This window comes from Protopterus annectens, chromosome 11.part0 (genome assembly GCF_019279795.1).
Source record: "Protopterus annectens isolate FY-2018-M chromosome 11.part0, PAN1.0, whole genome shotgun sequence".
In the NCBI taxonomy this organism is placed as follows: domain Eukaryota; kingdom Metazoa; phylum Chordata; order Ceratodontiformes; family Protopteridae; genus Protopterus; species Protopterus annectens.
Genome location: NC_056745.1, coordinates 310,199,142 through 310,216,165, shown reverse-complemented (window position 1 = coordinate 310,216,165; position 17,024 = coordinate 310,199,142). Strand labels below are relative to the sequence as shown.

The window sequence follows — 17,024 nt, the reverse complement described above, 5'->3', positions numbered from 1 at the left end:
AAGTCAATTGGAATTATCTTTGGTTGGTTTAGGAAGAATGTAACTTTTTAACAGGCTTTCAGCAACTTATAAAATTCTTTATGATAATTCCTGAGCTTATATAAACATTGAATCTTATGTTTTACAATCAATTTTGATCACCAAAGGAACAAAACAAGGATGTCCATTGTCACCTTTACTATTTACTTTGATTACTGAACCATTCGCAAACTACATAAGATCAAAATCAGAAATAAAAGGTATACAATTTGATCTCAACCTAAACTCAAAAATACTTTTATTTGCAGATGATATTCTATTAAGTTTGAAAGATAATAAGTCTCTCATTTCCTTTTTTAAGACTATTAAAAAATGTTAACCCAAATTTGGTCTCATATTTAATGAAGGAAAAAACAAAAATTGTATATATAAATTATAATATTTCTGACATGGGGAAAGATTTCTCTAAATATATAGTCAAAAATGATAAAATGAAATATGTAGGAATAACTTTAACTAAAAGCATTAAAGATATAATTAATATAAACTATAATGGTAGCATAGATAAAATTAAAAATCTTACTAATAATTGGAACAAATATTTATTTACAGTCAAAGAGAGACTTTTAATAATAAAATGATAATACTACTAAAAATATTATACATAATACAATCATTAGCACTTCTTATTCCTAAACAATATATAAGAGACTTTAATAATCTAATGCTTAGATTTCTTTGATATCTCAACAGGCCTATATTGGCTCTAAATCATCATTTGAGAAGTTGGACTTTTGGAGGAATAGGTTTACCTGATATAGAACTATACTCTTCATCCACTATTATAAAGACAATCTTCTCTTGTATAAATAATAATTACACAGCTAAATGGAAAGACTTACAAGACAATATTTATATAAAGGGTCTATATCATGTGGTCAAAAGCTAATAATAGTGAATGACCACAACTACACCGGAAGTCGAAGTTGCAATTGTGGGGGGGGGCTGTGCCCCCCCGCTAAATATATATACCAACTCTGAGATTGCACTACAGTGAGGAAAAGGCAAATACCCCTATCTACACTGTAGTGTGACCCCACAATACAACTTTGAGTTCAGGTGTTTTTGAAGTTGTGGTCATTCGCTATTATTAGCTTTCAACCACGTAATATAGACCCTATATAAAAACTAATCATCTAAACTACAGACACCATAAAATATAACTAATAATAACTTTCTTTGGTTATTAAAAGATTATATATTAGAAAACAAAATCCACTAATTAACTCAACATATATTTCCATGACTTTAGAAATTTTATGTACAGAGATCCAGAATATAAAGCTTGGCTATTCTTAACATTCCCTATACCATATACACAAAACAATATAAACACGTTCAACACATTCACAATGACTACCCTTAAAGAAAAACATCTAATATATTGGCATCAGTTAATGGATAAAGAAAAACTATATTCTCTAGACTTTATCTTAAAAAAATTAACTTAAATAATGAAACGTGGTTGGATATTCAAAACTGTAGATCTTCAGTAGAGAAGAGAATAAGCTTTATGCATCCATCAATTAAAAAAGGGATTCCAAAATTTATCAAACTTTTAACTATTTTGGTGCATCAAAATGTCACAGAAAAGGGACTATTATCTAAAATTTATAAGGTCACTCAAATTAAGAAAAAATACTGTAAAGATAACTATTGGGATTATTTTAAAACAACAATTATCTAAGTGATGATGAAAAAAGTGATGCTATTATCCTCTGCTCAAATCACACTATCCTTAAAATGGAAACTTTTCTCCAGGATAGATTTTTGCATAAAGCATTCATAACACCTCATAAAATAGAACTGATGTGCAAAAAGAAAGTTAGTTATTGGAGATGTTGGTTAAATACTAAAGCAGATGGCAACATATGATTTATGAATTTAGTAATTAATCCCTTTTGGAATGATGTAAATTCTTTCCTAGAGGCATTATTTAGTGACAACTATATATTTAATAAATCACTAATTTTATTTAATACTCCAATCCCTGCATGTGTTAAGAAAATCAATCTCTTATTTTGAGTCTATTGTCAATTGCAAGAAACGTGATTATCAAAAATTTGAAAAGCGAATCAACTCGATCAATAAAAGAATTCCTCAACATTGCAACCAAAACATGCCATCTCGAGACACTGATAATTAAAGAAAGAACTAACCACTAGAATGACCACTTCTCTTTACTCATGGACAAAACTTAAGCATTTAAATAATTGCACATTAAATAGTCAGCAATGTAATACAATTTCATAAAATATTTTAATCTGTTATTCTTTTTACATAAGTTGACACCTTGTAAATAGTTGATGTTGGTTTTTATTCTTGTATTTATTGTTTTTATGTATTATGCAATATCTATTTATATTGTTATGGTACTTTTGTCATTCATTTATAAAACTTCATAAAATATTCAGGAAAAAACAAAACAAATCCACCAGGATTAAATTAAGGCAATTCTATTACCAGTGAACTGAAACACAGTTATACAGATATAATATTTTAATATTTAATTTTTAATTATGGTTTCTTATTCAATCATAACTTTTTCACAACACGCATTACTCGGTAGAGCATATGTGATATTTGTGTTGAGGACTTTCTTTGGTCCATTTTGACTACAGTAATATGAGTGGTGATTTTTAAGGTGTATGTTTTTTTAGACTCCATTATCTGATTTACTATGTTTTTATTGGCTAGTTTTTTATTGGCTGATTTTTGGTTTTACTGCTTTTGATTTGTTGAATTTTTTGGGTGTATTTAAATTACTTTTTAAAGCTTTATGTACTGGCAATGTATTTTAATGGTTCTGATGATGTCTAGAAGCATTTGATTGGATGAAAACACTCAACCTAATTTATTAAAGTTCCTCTACCATTTGCTACCTGGATGTTTGGTTACTATATTTTATTTTGATTTTACAGTCCAGTGTCAGTTAATTTGCTCATGGATTGTAAATCATTTAAACTACACTCATGCAGTGATGGATTGCAATGTTTTTCTTCAATACCACACTACCAAGTGTGATTCTATGGTCAAGTCTTTACTTGTTTACTATTAGGATTCTAACCTACATTTCCTTTGATAAAAAAAAAATCAAATATGGTTCTGTATTTATGTGGCAAATGGGAAGAAAATCACATGTGAAAAAGTACAGTTGTGTAAGTCCTACTTACTATAACAGCAGATGTTTGAATTTCTTCACTGTTGCAGTAGTGTAAAGGTAGGGTCCTGCCAAGGTCACAGCACTTGGCCAGCTTGCCAATGCTCTAAAATCTCTCCCTCTCAATTACTCTTGCTGCTGATAGGCTGAATCTTTTTGGAGGGAAGTATATTAGCAACCAGAGTGAGGTAAAACTTCAAGATTACTGCTGTGATAAAGGAAAGAAGATTCATCTTGAGCCAACAACCAACAATCAATAATCACCATAAAAATCATCTAAACAATAATAATTTTAACAAATGAGGTTGTGTCCAACTTCAGCTATCTACAGAGGGGGATGGTGGGTGGATGCAGCTCTTGCAGTAGTGCAGAAATTTGAGCATCTACATTATAGGTTAGTAAGACTTACACAACTGCACTGTGTTTTTCATTCTCACAGCGGCAGGAGTCTGTGGAAAGATTCCACAAGCTTACCCTACCTGGAAGGAGGAAGGATAAGGGTCTAGAAGTCTGTGTAGAATGGTTCTAGCAAAGCCTGTCCTGGGCCTAGAGATGAAACAGGACCAAGTTGCTGCTTCTGGAATACTTTCTAGTATGCCCTGATAAAACATGCCTTAACTTTTCCTGGAATAGTTAAACCACTGTGGAAACAGCAAAAATCAACAGCAGAGAACAATCATCTGGATATAGTCTGTTTAGATATGAGCTTGCCTTTCTTAGTCCCAGCATAGGAAATGAACAGCATCCTGGTTCTGCCCAAGCTGCACCTGAGCTGCCTGTGCACATCTCATGTGTGTGGAATCTGTTCTCCCCCATTTTTTGCCTCTGGGAAGAACACCAGGAGATTGATGGCTTGATTCATGGCAAACTCACAAACAATTTTAGGCATGAATGAAGGGTTTGTGTGTAATGCAACTTTATTCCTGTGGAAAACCATATTGGGTTCACCCACCACAAGAGTTTGCAACTCAGATACTCACCTTGGAGATGTCAGAGTAACAAGTAAAACAGTTTACAAAGTAATGAACTGCAAGTCAGTCTGAGAAGCCATTTCAAAAAGGAGTTAAGGTCAGTTTTCCTAGAACAAAACTGAGATATAAACGAGGAGGAATTCTTTCAGAAAATGAAAACACAATCATATAAGGAAGAGGAAGATCCATAGGTATACAAGCTGAGATTGCTGCAAGATGCACCTTGATGGAAGCATATGACAAGCCATCTTTCAGTAGCTCACAATATTTGAGAAACTGAGATGCTACTTCCATTTCAGGACACCTATGATTGACAAGGCACCAACTGGAAACTCTCTTCTATTTGCCAACATAAGACTTTCTAGTAGTAGGTCTTCTTGCCTCATTTTGTATTTGCTGCACATCCTTGTGAAAAAAGGTTTCTAAAAGGTTTTAAAATTGAATTATTCAGGCTGTCAGTTACAGATAATTGACGTCAGTGTGTATCAAACTCCTTTGTGCTGTGTAAGCAGATCGAGTCTATGAGGAAGCTTATAGAAATTTCCGCTGGCCAATTCCTTAAGAAGAGAGAATAAGAAGTTATGTACTCAACATAACGTTCCATCTGAGTAGATAAACTTCATTTGTCAGCAACCTATGGGTATCAGATCCGACTGTTTTCAATGGCTTAGATCCGAGCTCCTAGCTCCTCCCCCTACCCATAAACCCCTGCCAACCCTGACTGACCTCAGATCAAGTTTGCCCCAAAAAACAGCAACTGTTAAAGATAGATCAATTTCAAAGAGCATCTCTGAATACAACAATGTGAACAATCAAAAGGTCAGGGGGAAGGAGGGGGGGACGGTTGCTGACAAATGAAGTTTATCTACTCAGATGGAACGTTATGGTGAGTACATAACTTCTTAATCTGAAGTAGCTAACTTCATTTGTGTAGCAACCTATGGGACAGAGTCCCCAGCTACCTGAACCTTGGGCGGCCATTATGAAAGGATGTTCCGAAGCACTGCAGAGCCAAAGGATGCTCTCCCTCTGGAGATAATATCCAGCTTATAATGGTTGATAAAGGTATGAGATGAGGCCCAAGTGGCAGCCGAACAAATATCATCTAAGGATACCCTGGATCTAAAGGCATCAGAGGTGGACATAGATCGGGTAGAGTGGGCACGGACTCCCTGAGGTGCGGGCCTACCAGAACTTTCATAAGCCAAAAGAATACATTGTGAGATCCATCGAGACAATGTGACTTTAGATACCAATTTACCCAAATTCATTTTGGCAAAGGAGACGAACAACTGGTCGGATTGCCTATGACCAGATGTCCTGTGAATATAAAATCGAAGTTGTCTATGCACATCCAAAAGGTGTAGTTTGTATTCCCCCCTATTCTGATAATTGGGAAAGAAAACTGACAGGTTAATGGACTGATTGATATTTGACTCGGAAGCAACCTTAGGGAGAAAAGAGGGATTGGTCCTGAGGTAAACTCTATCCTTGTGGAAGGTTAGATACGGGGGTTTCACACAAAGGGCTTGAATTTCAGAAACTCTTCTAGCCGAAGTGATGGTGATGAGAAAGGCCAACTTCCAAGATAAATACTTGAGATCCACAGAAGCTGCAGGCTCAAATGGGGAAGCTGTCAAGGCCTAAAGTACTAACGTCAAATCCCACGGAGGTACCACTTCCTTTACCGGAGGTCTGAGCAGGAAGGTGCCCTTCAGAAAGGTCTTACACAGTTTTGAAGTGATCAAGGGATACAGATCATGTCCGACATGGTAGTGAGAGATAGCTGCTAGTTGAACCTTGACGGTGGAACAGCTAGCCCCCTGGTGAAACAGTCCTGATAAGAAGTCTAACACAGCAGGTAAGGGAGCTGTGAAGGGATCCAAGTTTTGACTTTCCACCCAAATCGAGAAACGTTTCCATTTGCTACTGTAAATCTTCCTAGTAGAAGGCTTGTGGGCTGCTACTAGAATGGCTTTGACTGGGGAAGAGATGCCGGGAGTCCTAGCTATGAGTGGAACTGGAGCAGCCAAGCTGTGAGCTTGAGACTGACCAGGTTCGGGGTTGAGAGACCCAGAGGGTGGGAAATCAGATCCGGGAGGGGATCTAGAATCCAAGGAGGATTCACCAGATGAGACCAAAGGTAAGGAAACCAGGTTTGACGAGGCCAGAATGGGGCAATGAGGATAATCCTGCTCCCCAACTGACTGGCTTTCTGTAGAAACATTAGCATCAGGGGAAGAGGTGAATAAGCATAAAGTAGACCGGGAGGCCAAGCATGCACCAGAGTGTCTCTCGGGGATTCCCCGACTTGGGGAATTAAAGCGAAATAGCTGTTGCAATTGCTGTTTGAAGGAGAGGCGAAAAGATCACAACAGGGCCGCCCCCACTTGGCAAAAATCTGATTCGCTACCTGCGGATTGAGAGACCACTCGTAAGGGGAAAGGATGGTGCGACTGAGTCTGTCCGCCAGGATGTTGGACCGTCACGGAATGTGCGTTGCAATGAGAAAACGGTTGGTGGAGATCGCCCATTCCCACATTCTCATGGCCTCTCGACAGAGTGGGTAAGACTTGGTTCCCCCCTGTTTGTTGATGTACCAGACAACCGACATGTTGTCCGTCTGGATCGCAATCGTCCCTACAGGAAGAAGGTCCTGAAGTGCTTGCAACACTAACAGCACTGCCTTCATCTCTAGGACATTGATATGCAAACAGGTCTCCGTGCTGTTCCACGTGCCTTGGACAGTCCTGCCCAAAGAGTGCCCCCCCACCCGAGGTGAGAGGCGTCCGTGGTCACAGTGGCAAGGGGAGGGGCCATAGAGAAGGGGCGTCCCGTGTGGAGGTCCGGAGATTGCAGCCACCATACGAGAGCCCTCTTGCAGGCCCTGCTGAGGGGAATGGGATGACTCAGAGGGTAGTGACGAAAAGACCACTGGACTTGGAGGGTCCATTGCAAGACCCTCATGTTCAGACGTGCCATTGGCAATAAGGTGATTGCCGCTGCCATTGAGCCTAGAGCCCTCAGGACCAATTCCGCAGGAGAAGCTGAAGATAGAAGGATGGCCTGCACATGAAACCTCAGGGTTCAAAGTCGTTCTGGGGTTAAGAAGGCTACAAGATTGACTGTGTTTAACCTGGCCCCAATAAAATCTATGACCCGAGTTGGGGTGAGAGAAGATTTGTCCATATTTATTGTGATCCCTAGCCAGGGAGCAATGCGAAGAAAATAGTTCCTGGCTGTGCAGAGTAGATGCCTTGTCAGGGTGGTCAGGAGCCAGTCGTCCAGGTACGGAAAAACCTGAATTCCCTGGAGCCTTAGGTGGGCCGCTATCACTGCTAACACTTTGGCGAACACCCTGAGGGCTGAGGTGAGACCAAAGGGGAGAGCCCTGAATTGGTAATGACTGGCTCCTAGCCGGAAGTGGAGAAACCTCCTGGATCACCTGTCCATGAGAATGTGGTAGTACACATCCTTGAGGTCTATAGAGCACATCCAATCGTTCTCCCGTAAAAGGGGGAGAATGGATTGAAGAGTGACCATCCGGAACTTCTCTTTGGTTACTGACAGGTTCAAGAGGGAGAGGTCGAGGATTGGCCTTAAGTCCCCTGTCTTTTTTGGCACCAAAAAGAACCTGGAGTAATAGCCCAATCCGAGCTGGTCTGGGGGTCATGTTGGATGGCTCTTTTTTCTAGGTGCTGCTGAATTTCCGCAGCTGCAGCCTCCCTCTGATCGGGTGGGACATCGGGGAGGTGCTTGGGGAAGAGAGGGGGGTAAGAGAAGAGAATCTGGTAACCTCTGGGTATGATGCGAAGCACCCAGCGGTCTGCTGTGATGGACTCCCAAGCTGCCAGGTGCCTCGAGAAACGTCCCCCGACTGCCTCCAGAGTGGAGCAGTCGGGCAACCCCTCAGGGCTGCTGCATGGGCCGATCAGAGAAAGGTTCTCTGGACCCAAAGTTCTTCGGGCCCCCTCTGCCTCTAGGGTGGCGTCCTCCCTGTCCTCCTCTGCCGTGGAAGGACTGGGGATCCGGAGCGGACTGAGACTGTTGCGACTTCCAGAACCACATCTTCTTCTGTCCCTTTTGGTTCCTGGAGAAGGACCTCTGGGGAGCAGAGAAGCGGACTCCGACGGCAGACAACGTCTTCCCGTCCTTTTCGCTCTGGACCAAGGTGTTGCGAACGGTCTTCCCAAATAGGGTAGGACCATCAAAAGGGGCATTTGCAAATGACGCCTTAAAGGGTTCCGCGAAATCACAATGCTGGAGCCAGGCCTGACGCCTCATGACGAGGCCTGCTCCGCTGGCTCTAGCGGCTTCCTCCATGGCATGGGATAGTAGCCGCATATAGGTATTGGAAATGGACCTAAGAGTGGCCATACGGGTGGAGTACAGCTGTTTGTCCTCCGCTGACATGGGGGCGATGCAGCGTATTCCTTAATGAGATCCCGCTGCAGTCAAATAACATGTGCCATATAGTTCAGAGACCTAACCGAGAAGGACACTGAACTAAACACCTGCTTCCCTAAGCGGTCCAGCGATCAGGACTCCTTGCCCGGGGGGTGGACCGAAGGGCTCTCTTGAGCTAGTTTCCTCTTAGTGGCTGCCGACACCAACAAGGCATCTACCGGGGGACCCTTGCTCCAATGGGGCCTATCCGCAGGGGGATTGAGGATCCTGTCAGGGAGCTTCGGGACTGGCTCCACAGTGTCCGGCTCCTTCCACGCCCTGGTGGTAATCAGGTCCACCAGGGGGTCGGCCGGAGGGGACACCCAAGAGGAAGAAGGGCCTGCTTCAAACGCCTCCAGGAACACAGACTCGTCCGAGGTTGGCTTTGGGGTAGACCACCTGCCTCTGATCCTGAGCATTTCCATGATGTCTCCAAAGGAGACATCCTCGGGAGGGGTGACCTTGGGGAGCCTTCCCCTTCCTCCAAATCCGTGTCTTCAGTCAAGGACTCAGGGGAGTCCACGTGCCTCCTCTTGCACTTCCGCTTTTGGGGGATCTCCTTGGGGGGGGCTGTTCGAGGAGGCCTCACCAGCAACATCCTGTTCCAAGGGAACGACCTGGGACATTGAAGCAGGCTATCCCTGAGGCCGGGTGATGGAAGTTGAACCAAACAGAGAAGGAGTGCGGGGTGGAGCCGTGGCAAGGACCGGGAGCCTGGAAGCAGTCGACAGAGCCCTCTCCACCATACTGAACGCCGAGGGAGAGCCGCTCTCTCTAGGATCCGAGAGCAGACCCTCACTCGGATCCAACAGGTGGACCAGGGCCGGCGCTGAAGCGATCGGATCCGACGGACCAGTATGCTCCGACCTGGACGGTGCCAAAGGCATACTGAAACCCTCGGATCCGAAGCTCAGCCCTCGACTCCGAGAGCTTGGATCCGACAAAAATGGACCCGACAGGCTCGAGGGAAGCATTGGTGCCGAAATACCCAAGACTGTCGGTGCAGACCCAGCCCCGGTTCCAAAGCTGCCTGGCTCCAAAGGCTCCGAACCCAGGAAGCGGGACGTTGAAGGAGCTATCGGGGCAAAGAAAGGGGTCGAGCTCCCCCCCGGAGGGGGGGGGGCAGGAGCACTCTCATCTGCAGTTGGGCCTGGAGGAACCTTCGCATCATCTGGTCCAAATCCGCATCGGAAAGGCTGCGAGTGGATCTCGACGAGGCCACCGAGGCGGGATGGGAGTGCCGCCTCGATGGCCTCGAAGGAGATTGGGTCTCCTCCTCCTCAGGACCCGGTGAAAAACAGGGAGATGGGATCCGAGAGGGAGGAGACCAGGAAGCCCTGGAGGGAAAAGACCGCTTAGCCGGGGGGGCCAACGCGGAGGCCTTGGCCCTCCGCTTGTGGTGCTTCTCCCTCCTATTTTCTTTCCTGGCCTCTGTCTCCTCCGGGCCTACAGCGGGAGGTTGAGTCCTGGCCGGGGGGAGAGAGGCAGGAGTGGCCGCTGCCGAAGCCGCGGTGGAAGCCACTGTAGGACCGGAGGCCGAAGCCGAATCCGGGGGCAAGTGACCCACCAGGATCAGCTTGGATCTCCGGTCCTTAAGTGCCCTGGGGTTGAACACCGTACAGATGGAACACCCAGAGGAAAGGTGTCCAATCCCAAGGCACAGAACACACCGAGTGTGGCCATCAGCCGGTGAAAGCTTATGGCCACACTCGGTGCATTTGGAGAAGATTGGTTTTGGGGCCTCAGACATTTTAAGCTAAGGGGGACACACTGGTTAAGCCCCAACACACGCACACAGACCCTGACGAACCAGCGAGGGAGAGGGAGGGAAAAATATATAACTAAATTAAGAGTTAATACTAGGGTTTACAGACCAAAGGGATCTAAACACACTACACTCACACTAAAGGAATAGAAAAGAAATATTTTTTTTTATTTTTCTCACAAACTAAACGACCAAGCCTGGAGCTCAAAAAATCAGCTGCTGACAACAAGTGCGGCAAACTAGATCTGAGGTCAGTCAGGGTTGGCAGGGGTTTATGGGTAGGGGGAGGAGCTAGGAGCTCGGATGTAAGCTGTTGAAAACTGCCGGCTCGGATCCGAAGTCGGATCCGATAACCATAGGTTGCTACACAAATGAAGTTAGCTACTTCAGATCCAATTTTGCCTATGCTAAAAGGGAGTCATTGCAATGATTTTTGGCAATTCTGAATCTTCAGAAGGATCTTGAAAATAATTGGAAAAAGTGGAAAAGCATACAGGAACATTTGCGACCAAGGGAATGACAGAGTATCTGTTCTCCATGCTTGGATGTAAGAATATCTCAAACAGAATTTTTTTTGTCTGTTCTGTAAGGAGGTGAACAGATTTACCTGAAGTGGCCCCCCACATCTGGATCAAGTCTAGGAACATGCCTATATTGAGTTTCCACTCACAAAGGTCTGTCAAGTTGTCTGGACTCAGGGTCTGCTGAGTCTGTCTGCCGCAATGTTTTGCTCTGATGGAATGTAGGGGGCCTGAAGAGTAAAAAAATGCTGAACAGCCAACTCCCAAGCCACCACTACCAACAGGCAAAGAGGGTACAGCTTTGTACCCCCTTGTTTTGAGCTACCACATCACTGTGGTGTTGTCTGTAACTTGTAAAGGGTCTGGAGCCCATGGCTAGTGTGGAGATTTCAAAGCAAGAATCACTGCTAACATTTCCTTGAAGTTTGTATGCTTTGGTCTGTCCAAAAGGTTCCAAAGACCTTGCATTTTTACTCCCTTGGAAACTGCAACCCAAGCATAATCTGAAGAGTATGTCTGGGCAGACTGAACTGGGGTTGGAAAAGAGAAGGGTAGTCCTGGAATGAGAGCCATTTGATCCCACCACCACCACAATTCCTGCCTTACAAACTTCAGCACATAGATCTGAATTTCCAGGGGGTGTAGGTACTGGGTACAAGAATTTTTAGGTGCCACTGGATTTTTTCTCATGTGTAATCTGTCAAGTGGTATCATGAGGATCATGGATGCAATGAGGCCTAGAATCCTGAGAAATTATCTTGCTGGAGTCTGAAACTGTTAAGAAAAACTCAGAAAGGTATGCTGGTAAGTTGTTACCTTTTCTTTTGGAAGGAAGGCTTTTTGCTTGAGTGTATCTATCAGACACTCCAAAAAGACATTTTGGGAGAGGGTATGAGAGAAGAATTTTGTAGGTTCAAGTGAAATCCCAGATGTGACTGGAGGGTGGACACCTTTAACATCTTGGAGAAGGTTCTGCAGAAATAAGCAAGTAATCTAAATAAGGACAATGTGGATCCCTGCAATCTGGGGTGAGCCACCACGGGGGCTAGACACTTTGTGAGCAGTTGATATGCAGTGGGGAGCCCAAAGAGTAATTCTAAAAACTAAAAATGAGATCCAGAAACAGTAAACCTTAAATATTTCTGGAAACTGTGATTAATGGTTATGTGATGGTATGGTAAGCATCTCTGAGATCCAGTGTTACCATAAGGCAATGGTCTGAAAGTGGAAGCACCGATTGTAGAGTCAACATCTTAAATGTTGAAACTTTCACATTAAGGTTGAGAAAAGACAGATCTAATGCAGGTCTCCACTTGTTTTCCTTTTTAGGTACAAAAAATATCCTGGAATAAAATCTGCCCGTTTGATTTGCGAGTACTGGTTCTATGACCCCCCCCCCCCATTCCTAACATATGCTGTAGCACTGGTGGAAACAGGTCAGTCTGGTTTAATGGTTGTGAAGGAATTCCCCTGAAAGGAGGATAAGAGTCCAGCCATTGCCAGGTGAATCCTTTCTATATCACTTTCGGACACCCGTCTGTCTGAAACTGTCTAACCTTAGGCTAAGGGGTTGAGGGTCAGCGAAGTAGGGAAACTGGGGCAGGAGGTACGGGTAATTGATCAGATTCCGAGCATATTCATTCATTGGTTGGAACTTGACTCTTTTAGGGAAATGTACTCCTTTTATTTGGTTTAGAAGAGTTCTCCTCCTGCCATTTTCTTTTGTGGGCCTGCTTGTTATTAAGCTAGTATTGCTGTTTGTTCTGCCCTCTAAAAGCTTGAGAATTGACCTTGTCAGGACAGAACCAGGGTACCTGAAAAATCTTAGACTCAGTGCATCAATTTACCCCTGTCATCACACTGTTAAGGGATCGCTTTAGCTGCAGTCCCAAATACCAGATCCAGGGTAAGTGAAGAATTAAGAATTTCATACTTCAAATTATCAGAAAAATTCTGATTATGCAACCAAACAGACCTTGCAACACCACATAAGAAGTGAATCCTACAGACATAGGGTCTGTACCATCATACACACATCTCAGATCACATTTAGAAACTTAAGCTTAAGTTAGAAAAGATCTGATTCAAATATGACCGTTCTCTGGAGACAGTGACTCAGCAAGTTCTTCCAAGATGTAAGTACATTTTAACATGCACTTCCACACATAGCCCTGATAACACAAGTTCCTAAAGGCTAACACAGTAGAAGCAAACAGTCTCTTACCTTGTTTGTCTAACCACTTGCCCTTTTTAGAGGGTAGTGGGTTAGAGGAAGTCAAATATTTCTTGTTGGCTGTTGCTGCTGGTGTTATTGCAGCAGGGTCAGTTGACAACTGAGAATAAAGACATTTATATTCTGGAGAGAGCTTATACTGCTTATCAGCTTTTCTTTGGAACTGCAGCCAGTGAGTCAGGAGTCTTGCAAGCAGCTTTAAAGGTGTCTTAAAGAGCTGGCAAAATGGGAGAAACAGTTGCAGAAATGGAAACCTGGTCCTCTAACACATCATAAAATCTGCCCAATTCTGGGGCAGCCCCTGTTTGCTCCCAAGCAACAGCATCCCTGAGTCTATCAACAGTCTCAGTAAAGGAAAAAAAAAACTTGTCTAGGATTAACTTTGGGTTCACTATCTGAAGTGTCAAGCATTCTACGTGATGGATTCCTGAGGAGAATCACCCCTGCCTCTTTCAGAGACCTCATCCTCTGAAAATACATACTGTTCTCTGGCAATACTAGAAATGTGAAAAGGCAAATAGCCCCATAGCTCACTGACTGCAAAACACTTTTAACCAAAGAAATAACATCTGACATATACAGAAGCAACCTGATCATATGACCTGTAATTAAGTGTTTGTTTCTTTTTTCTGTAAATATCCATACTGTGATAATGGTCAGGGGATGGTCTACTGTTCCTTTTAAGAGGTGTCTTGCCCTGACAACTCCTATACCAAAAGTGTTCAGTTCGCTCATAACAGTTACTGGAACAGTCCCTGAGGATGTGTGCAATGCCTGGTCCATAGAACCCATTACAGCTACACCACGGGAAGTCAAAGCAATCAGTAAGTGAACTGTGGAACCATCTTTGGCCACACCAGAGTCATAAACCATAGGATGAGCCAATTATTTTACTTGCTTTTTCTTTTTAGGTAAAAGTGGGTGGAAGAAGCAGGACCGGATATATTATCCATGCTGCAGTCAGAGAAGAAAGATCAATAACAGGGGTACAAAGTGTAAAACCAAATTCACTAGTAAGCACCAAGCACACTTCCTTCCTCAAACTAGTAAACACAAGCAGTACACTGAAAATTGTGTCAGTAGACCTTAAATGTTTAGTCAGAAATATGACATATATTACCTCAGAACTGAAAAAAGCATTCTAGGTCTGATAAAAACAATAACAGGAGGAAAACACACACATTATGACTGTAAAATCATAGTCCAAATACTTAATATTTTTATAAAAACTAAAGTTATGTACTTACCAGAATGATAGATCTGTGTTGCCTCATTTTCATCCAGTTCAATGTATGGGTTGTCAGATACGATCGGATCTGGCTACGGCACCTTCTTTCAGAACATTGGTTCTGAGGTTCTGACTCCTCCCCTACCCATAATTCCTTTCTCCCTTCTATTCTACTTCAGATCAAGTTTGCTGTCTTTCTCCAAAGTATCAAAGTCAAAGTCAAAGTAAACGTTATTGTCATTCAGAAATCACACAAGTGCAAAAACTGAACGGAATTCCGAGTCTCCAGACTCAATGTGCAGACAACATATAGACTATTTTCACAGACATTTACACATATAACACCTAGCTATTACATCACAGACAAGCAGGTAGACAGACTGATATTGCACATAATTAGAAACACATTTTAACACTTTTTAAACTGAACACTTACTTGCATGAGACTTTAGTATTGCACAGGTACTTGGTTAAGAAATTGCATTGATCCTTGCACAGAAAGAGACATTTGAGTATTGCACTGTGAACATTAGAGTATTGCACTATGGACCTTAGAGTATTGCACTCTGGGTAATTTATGAATTCTCAACATGTATTGTATTGAAAGAAGAGACATTTTACTGCATTACTACTGCCCTAGATGGCCTATAAGTTACAGTCATTGTGAATATTGCACTAAGTATTAGATGAGACTGTATAGTTCTATTCCTGAAAAAAAGGTTAAGAAATCTATAGGTGTCAAGACTAACAAGCTTGCTAATGCTTCAGTATAAGTAAAGCAACTTTTGAGCAGGCAGGGTCTTGACTGAGGCCTGTCTGAGTACCAGAAGTTTACAGGTGATAATTTGGAAGGGGGAATTGGGGAGGGATGTTGAACCAGAGGAAAATGAAACAACATGGATCAATTGTTTTGGTAAATACATAACTTTTGTATCCAATGTTGTCTATTTTTGTCTACTCTGACATTTGGGACAGATTCCAAAGCTGGCTTAAAGCTGGCTTAAACACATCTGGGTGGTATAAAGTAAGAACATTCCTGAGTGTAGTGGAACCAAAGGATGCATGTGGCAGGCACCAGTAATTGAAATTCCAGAGAATGTAGGTACTAGGTCCAACAATTCCAGATATGCCACTGAATATTCCACATATGGAGATGGACCAGTAGTATCATGAGAGTCATGGGCACTATAAGTCGTAGAATTTTTAGGAAGTCTCTTGCCAAGATGAAGTTCACACTGGAGAATTCCTAAAACACCATCTGGTAAGAGAGGACCTTGTCTTTGGGAAGAAAGGCCATCTTTTTGTTGGAGCTGATAAAGAACCTCAGGAAAATGAGTCTTTGTGAGGGTATCAGGCATGACTTCTGAAAGGTCAACTTAAACCCTAACAGGAAAGGTTGAAACCTTCTCTAGCGATTCCAAACATCTGGATACAGACTCTGCATAGATTGCCAAGTTGTCCAAGTCAGGAAAAAAAAAGAATGCCACGAGTTCGACAGTGAGCCACTATCAGATCAAGACATTTGTTAAACACTCAAGTTGCCATGGATAGCCCAAATGACAATATATAGATCTACAAACTTGACACAACAAATCTCAAATATTTCCTGAAGCGATAATCAAAGGATATAAGATGATGCAGATCCTTCAGGTCCAGGGTCACCATAAAGCAGCAGTCTAGCAGATGAGCTACATGAACAGCATTTTAAACTTGTGGAACTTAACAAAATATTCAAAAAAGATAGGTCCAACCTGGTCTACGCTACACCTCTCATTTGGAAACCAGTAAGATTCAGGAGTAAAAAACATTCATTCTCACTGCAAGAGGACCTGTTTGTTCTGTGACCTCTGAGTCTAGCATTTGGTAGAGTATAGAGGGAATTACAAAGTCTGGCTTGAGGGGGAACTCCTTAGGATGGAGGCAGATGTTCCTTGCACTTCTAATGTCTGCCAATGAAGTAGAGCACCCATTCATCAGAAACCACAGATGGCAAAGTCATCTTGTTGAAAGCTAACTGCCGAGTTGGGATACTCAGAGGGTTAACTTGAAAATAGAGAGTGCTATGTCTCAGCAAAGTCATAAGTTGGAAGGGGGTTATCATTTCAGGGAAAGGAATCTCTCTCTTTAGGTTTGTTGGAAATTTTGTCCTACCATTTCCTCTAGGTAATAAACTGACACCCCTTGCATCAGTTTACTTCTGTCATCCAAGTGTTTAGTGATCTAGCTGAGTAACCAATCATACCTCCCTATGATAACCAATGTCCCTCCATTTCTAGAAACAGTGTGGCCCTCCTTCAAGGCACTTAAATCATATATAGACATTTATGAAATATTGGAAACAATCTTTCCAATAGAGCATTAGCCGGCCTTAGGCATAGGCCAACTAGGCAGCTGCCTAGGGCGCCGCTCTAACAGGGGCACTTTTCCAATATTTATTTGCTGTAAGAAGACCAGGATGGGGGCACCGAGTGGTGTGGTTGGGGGCGCCGTGTAACCCTTTTGCCTAGGGCACCAGTTGACCTAAGGCCACTTCACAGATAACTATGCAGCGAAATATGCCGTAAACTCTTCTAAATTATACATATACTTCAACATAGACTTCCATAAATACACTGGTAGCTAATACTTTAGAAACTACTCTGCTGGGCTGCTCCAGCTTCT

At 42.9% G+C, this 17,024-nt stretch overlaps 1 protein-coding gene across 1 annotated transcript in view; it reads right to left on the bottom strand.

Moving 5' to 3' along the window:
* The window catches only part of LOC122814939 (cilia- and flagella-associated protein 54-like), a 437,893-nt gene extending 422,172 nt beyond the window's left edge, over window positions 1-15,721 (bottom strand). Inside the window, exon 1 of the mRNA XM_044087199.1 lies at window positions 15,470-15,721. Within this exon, the coding sequence (XP_043943134.1) occupies window positions 15,470-15,721 (252 nt within the window). The remainder of the gene's footprint in view (window positions 1-15,469) is intronic.
* Window positions 15,722-17,024: the final 1,303 nt, after the last annotated feature.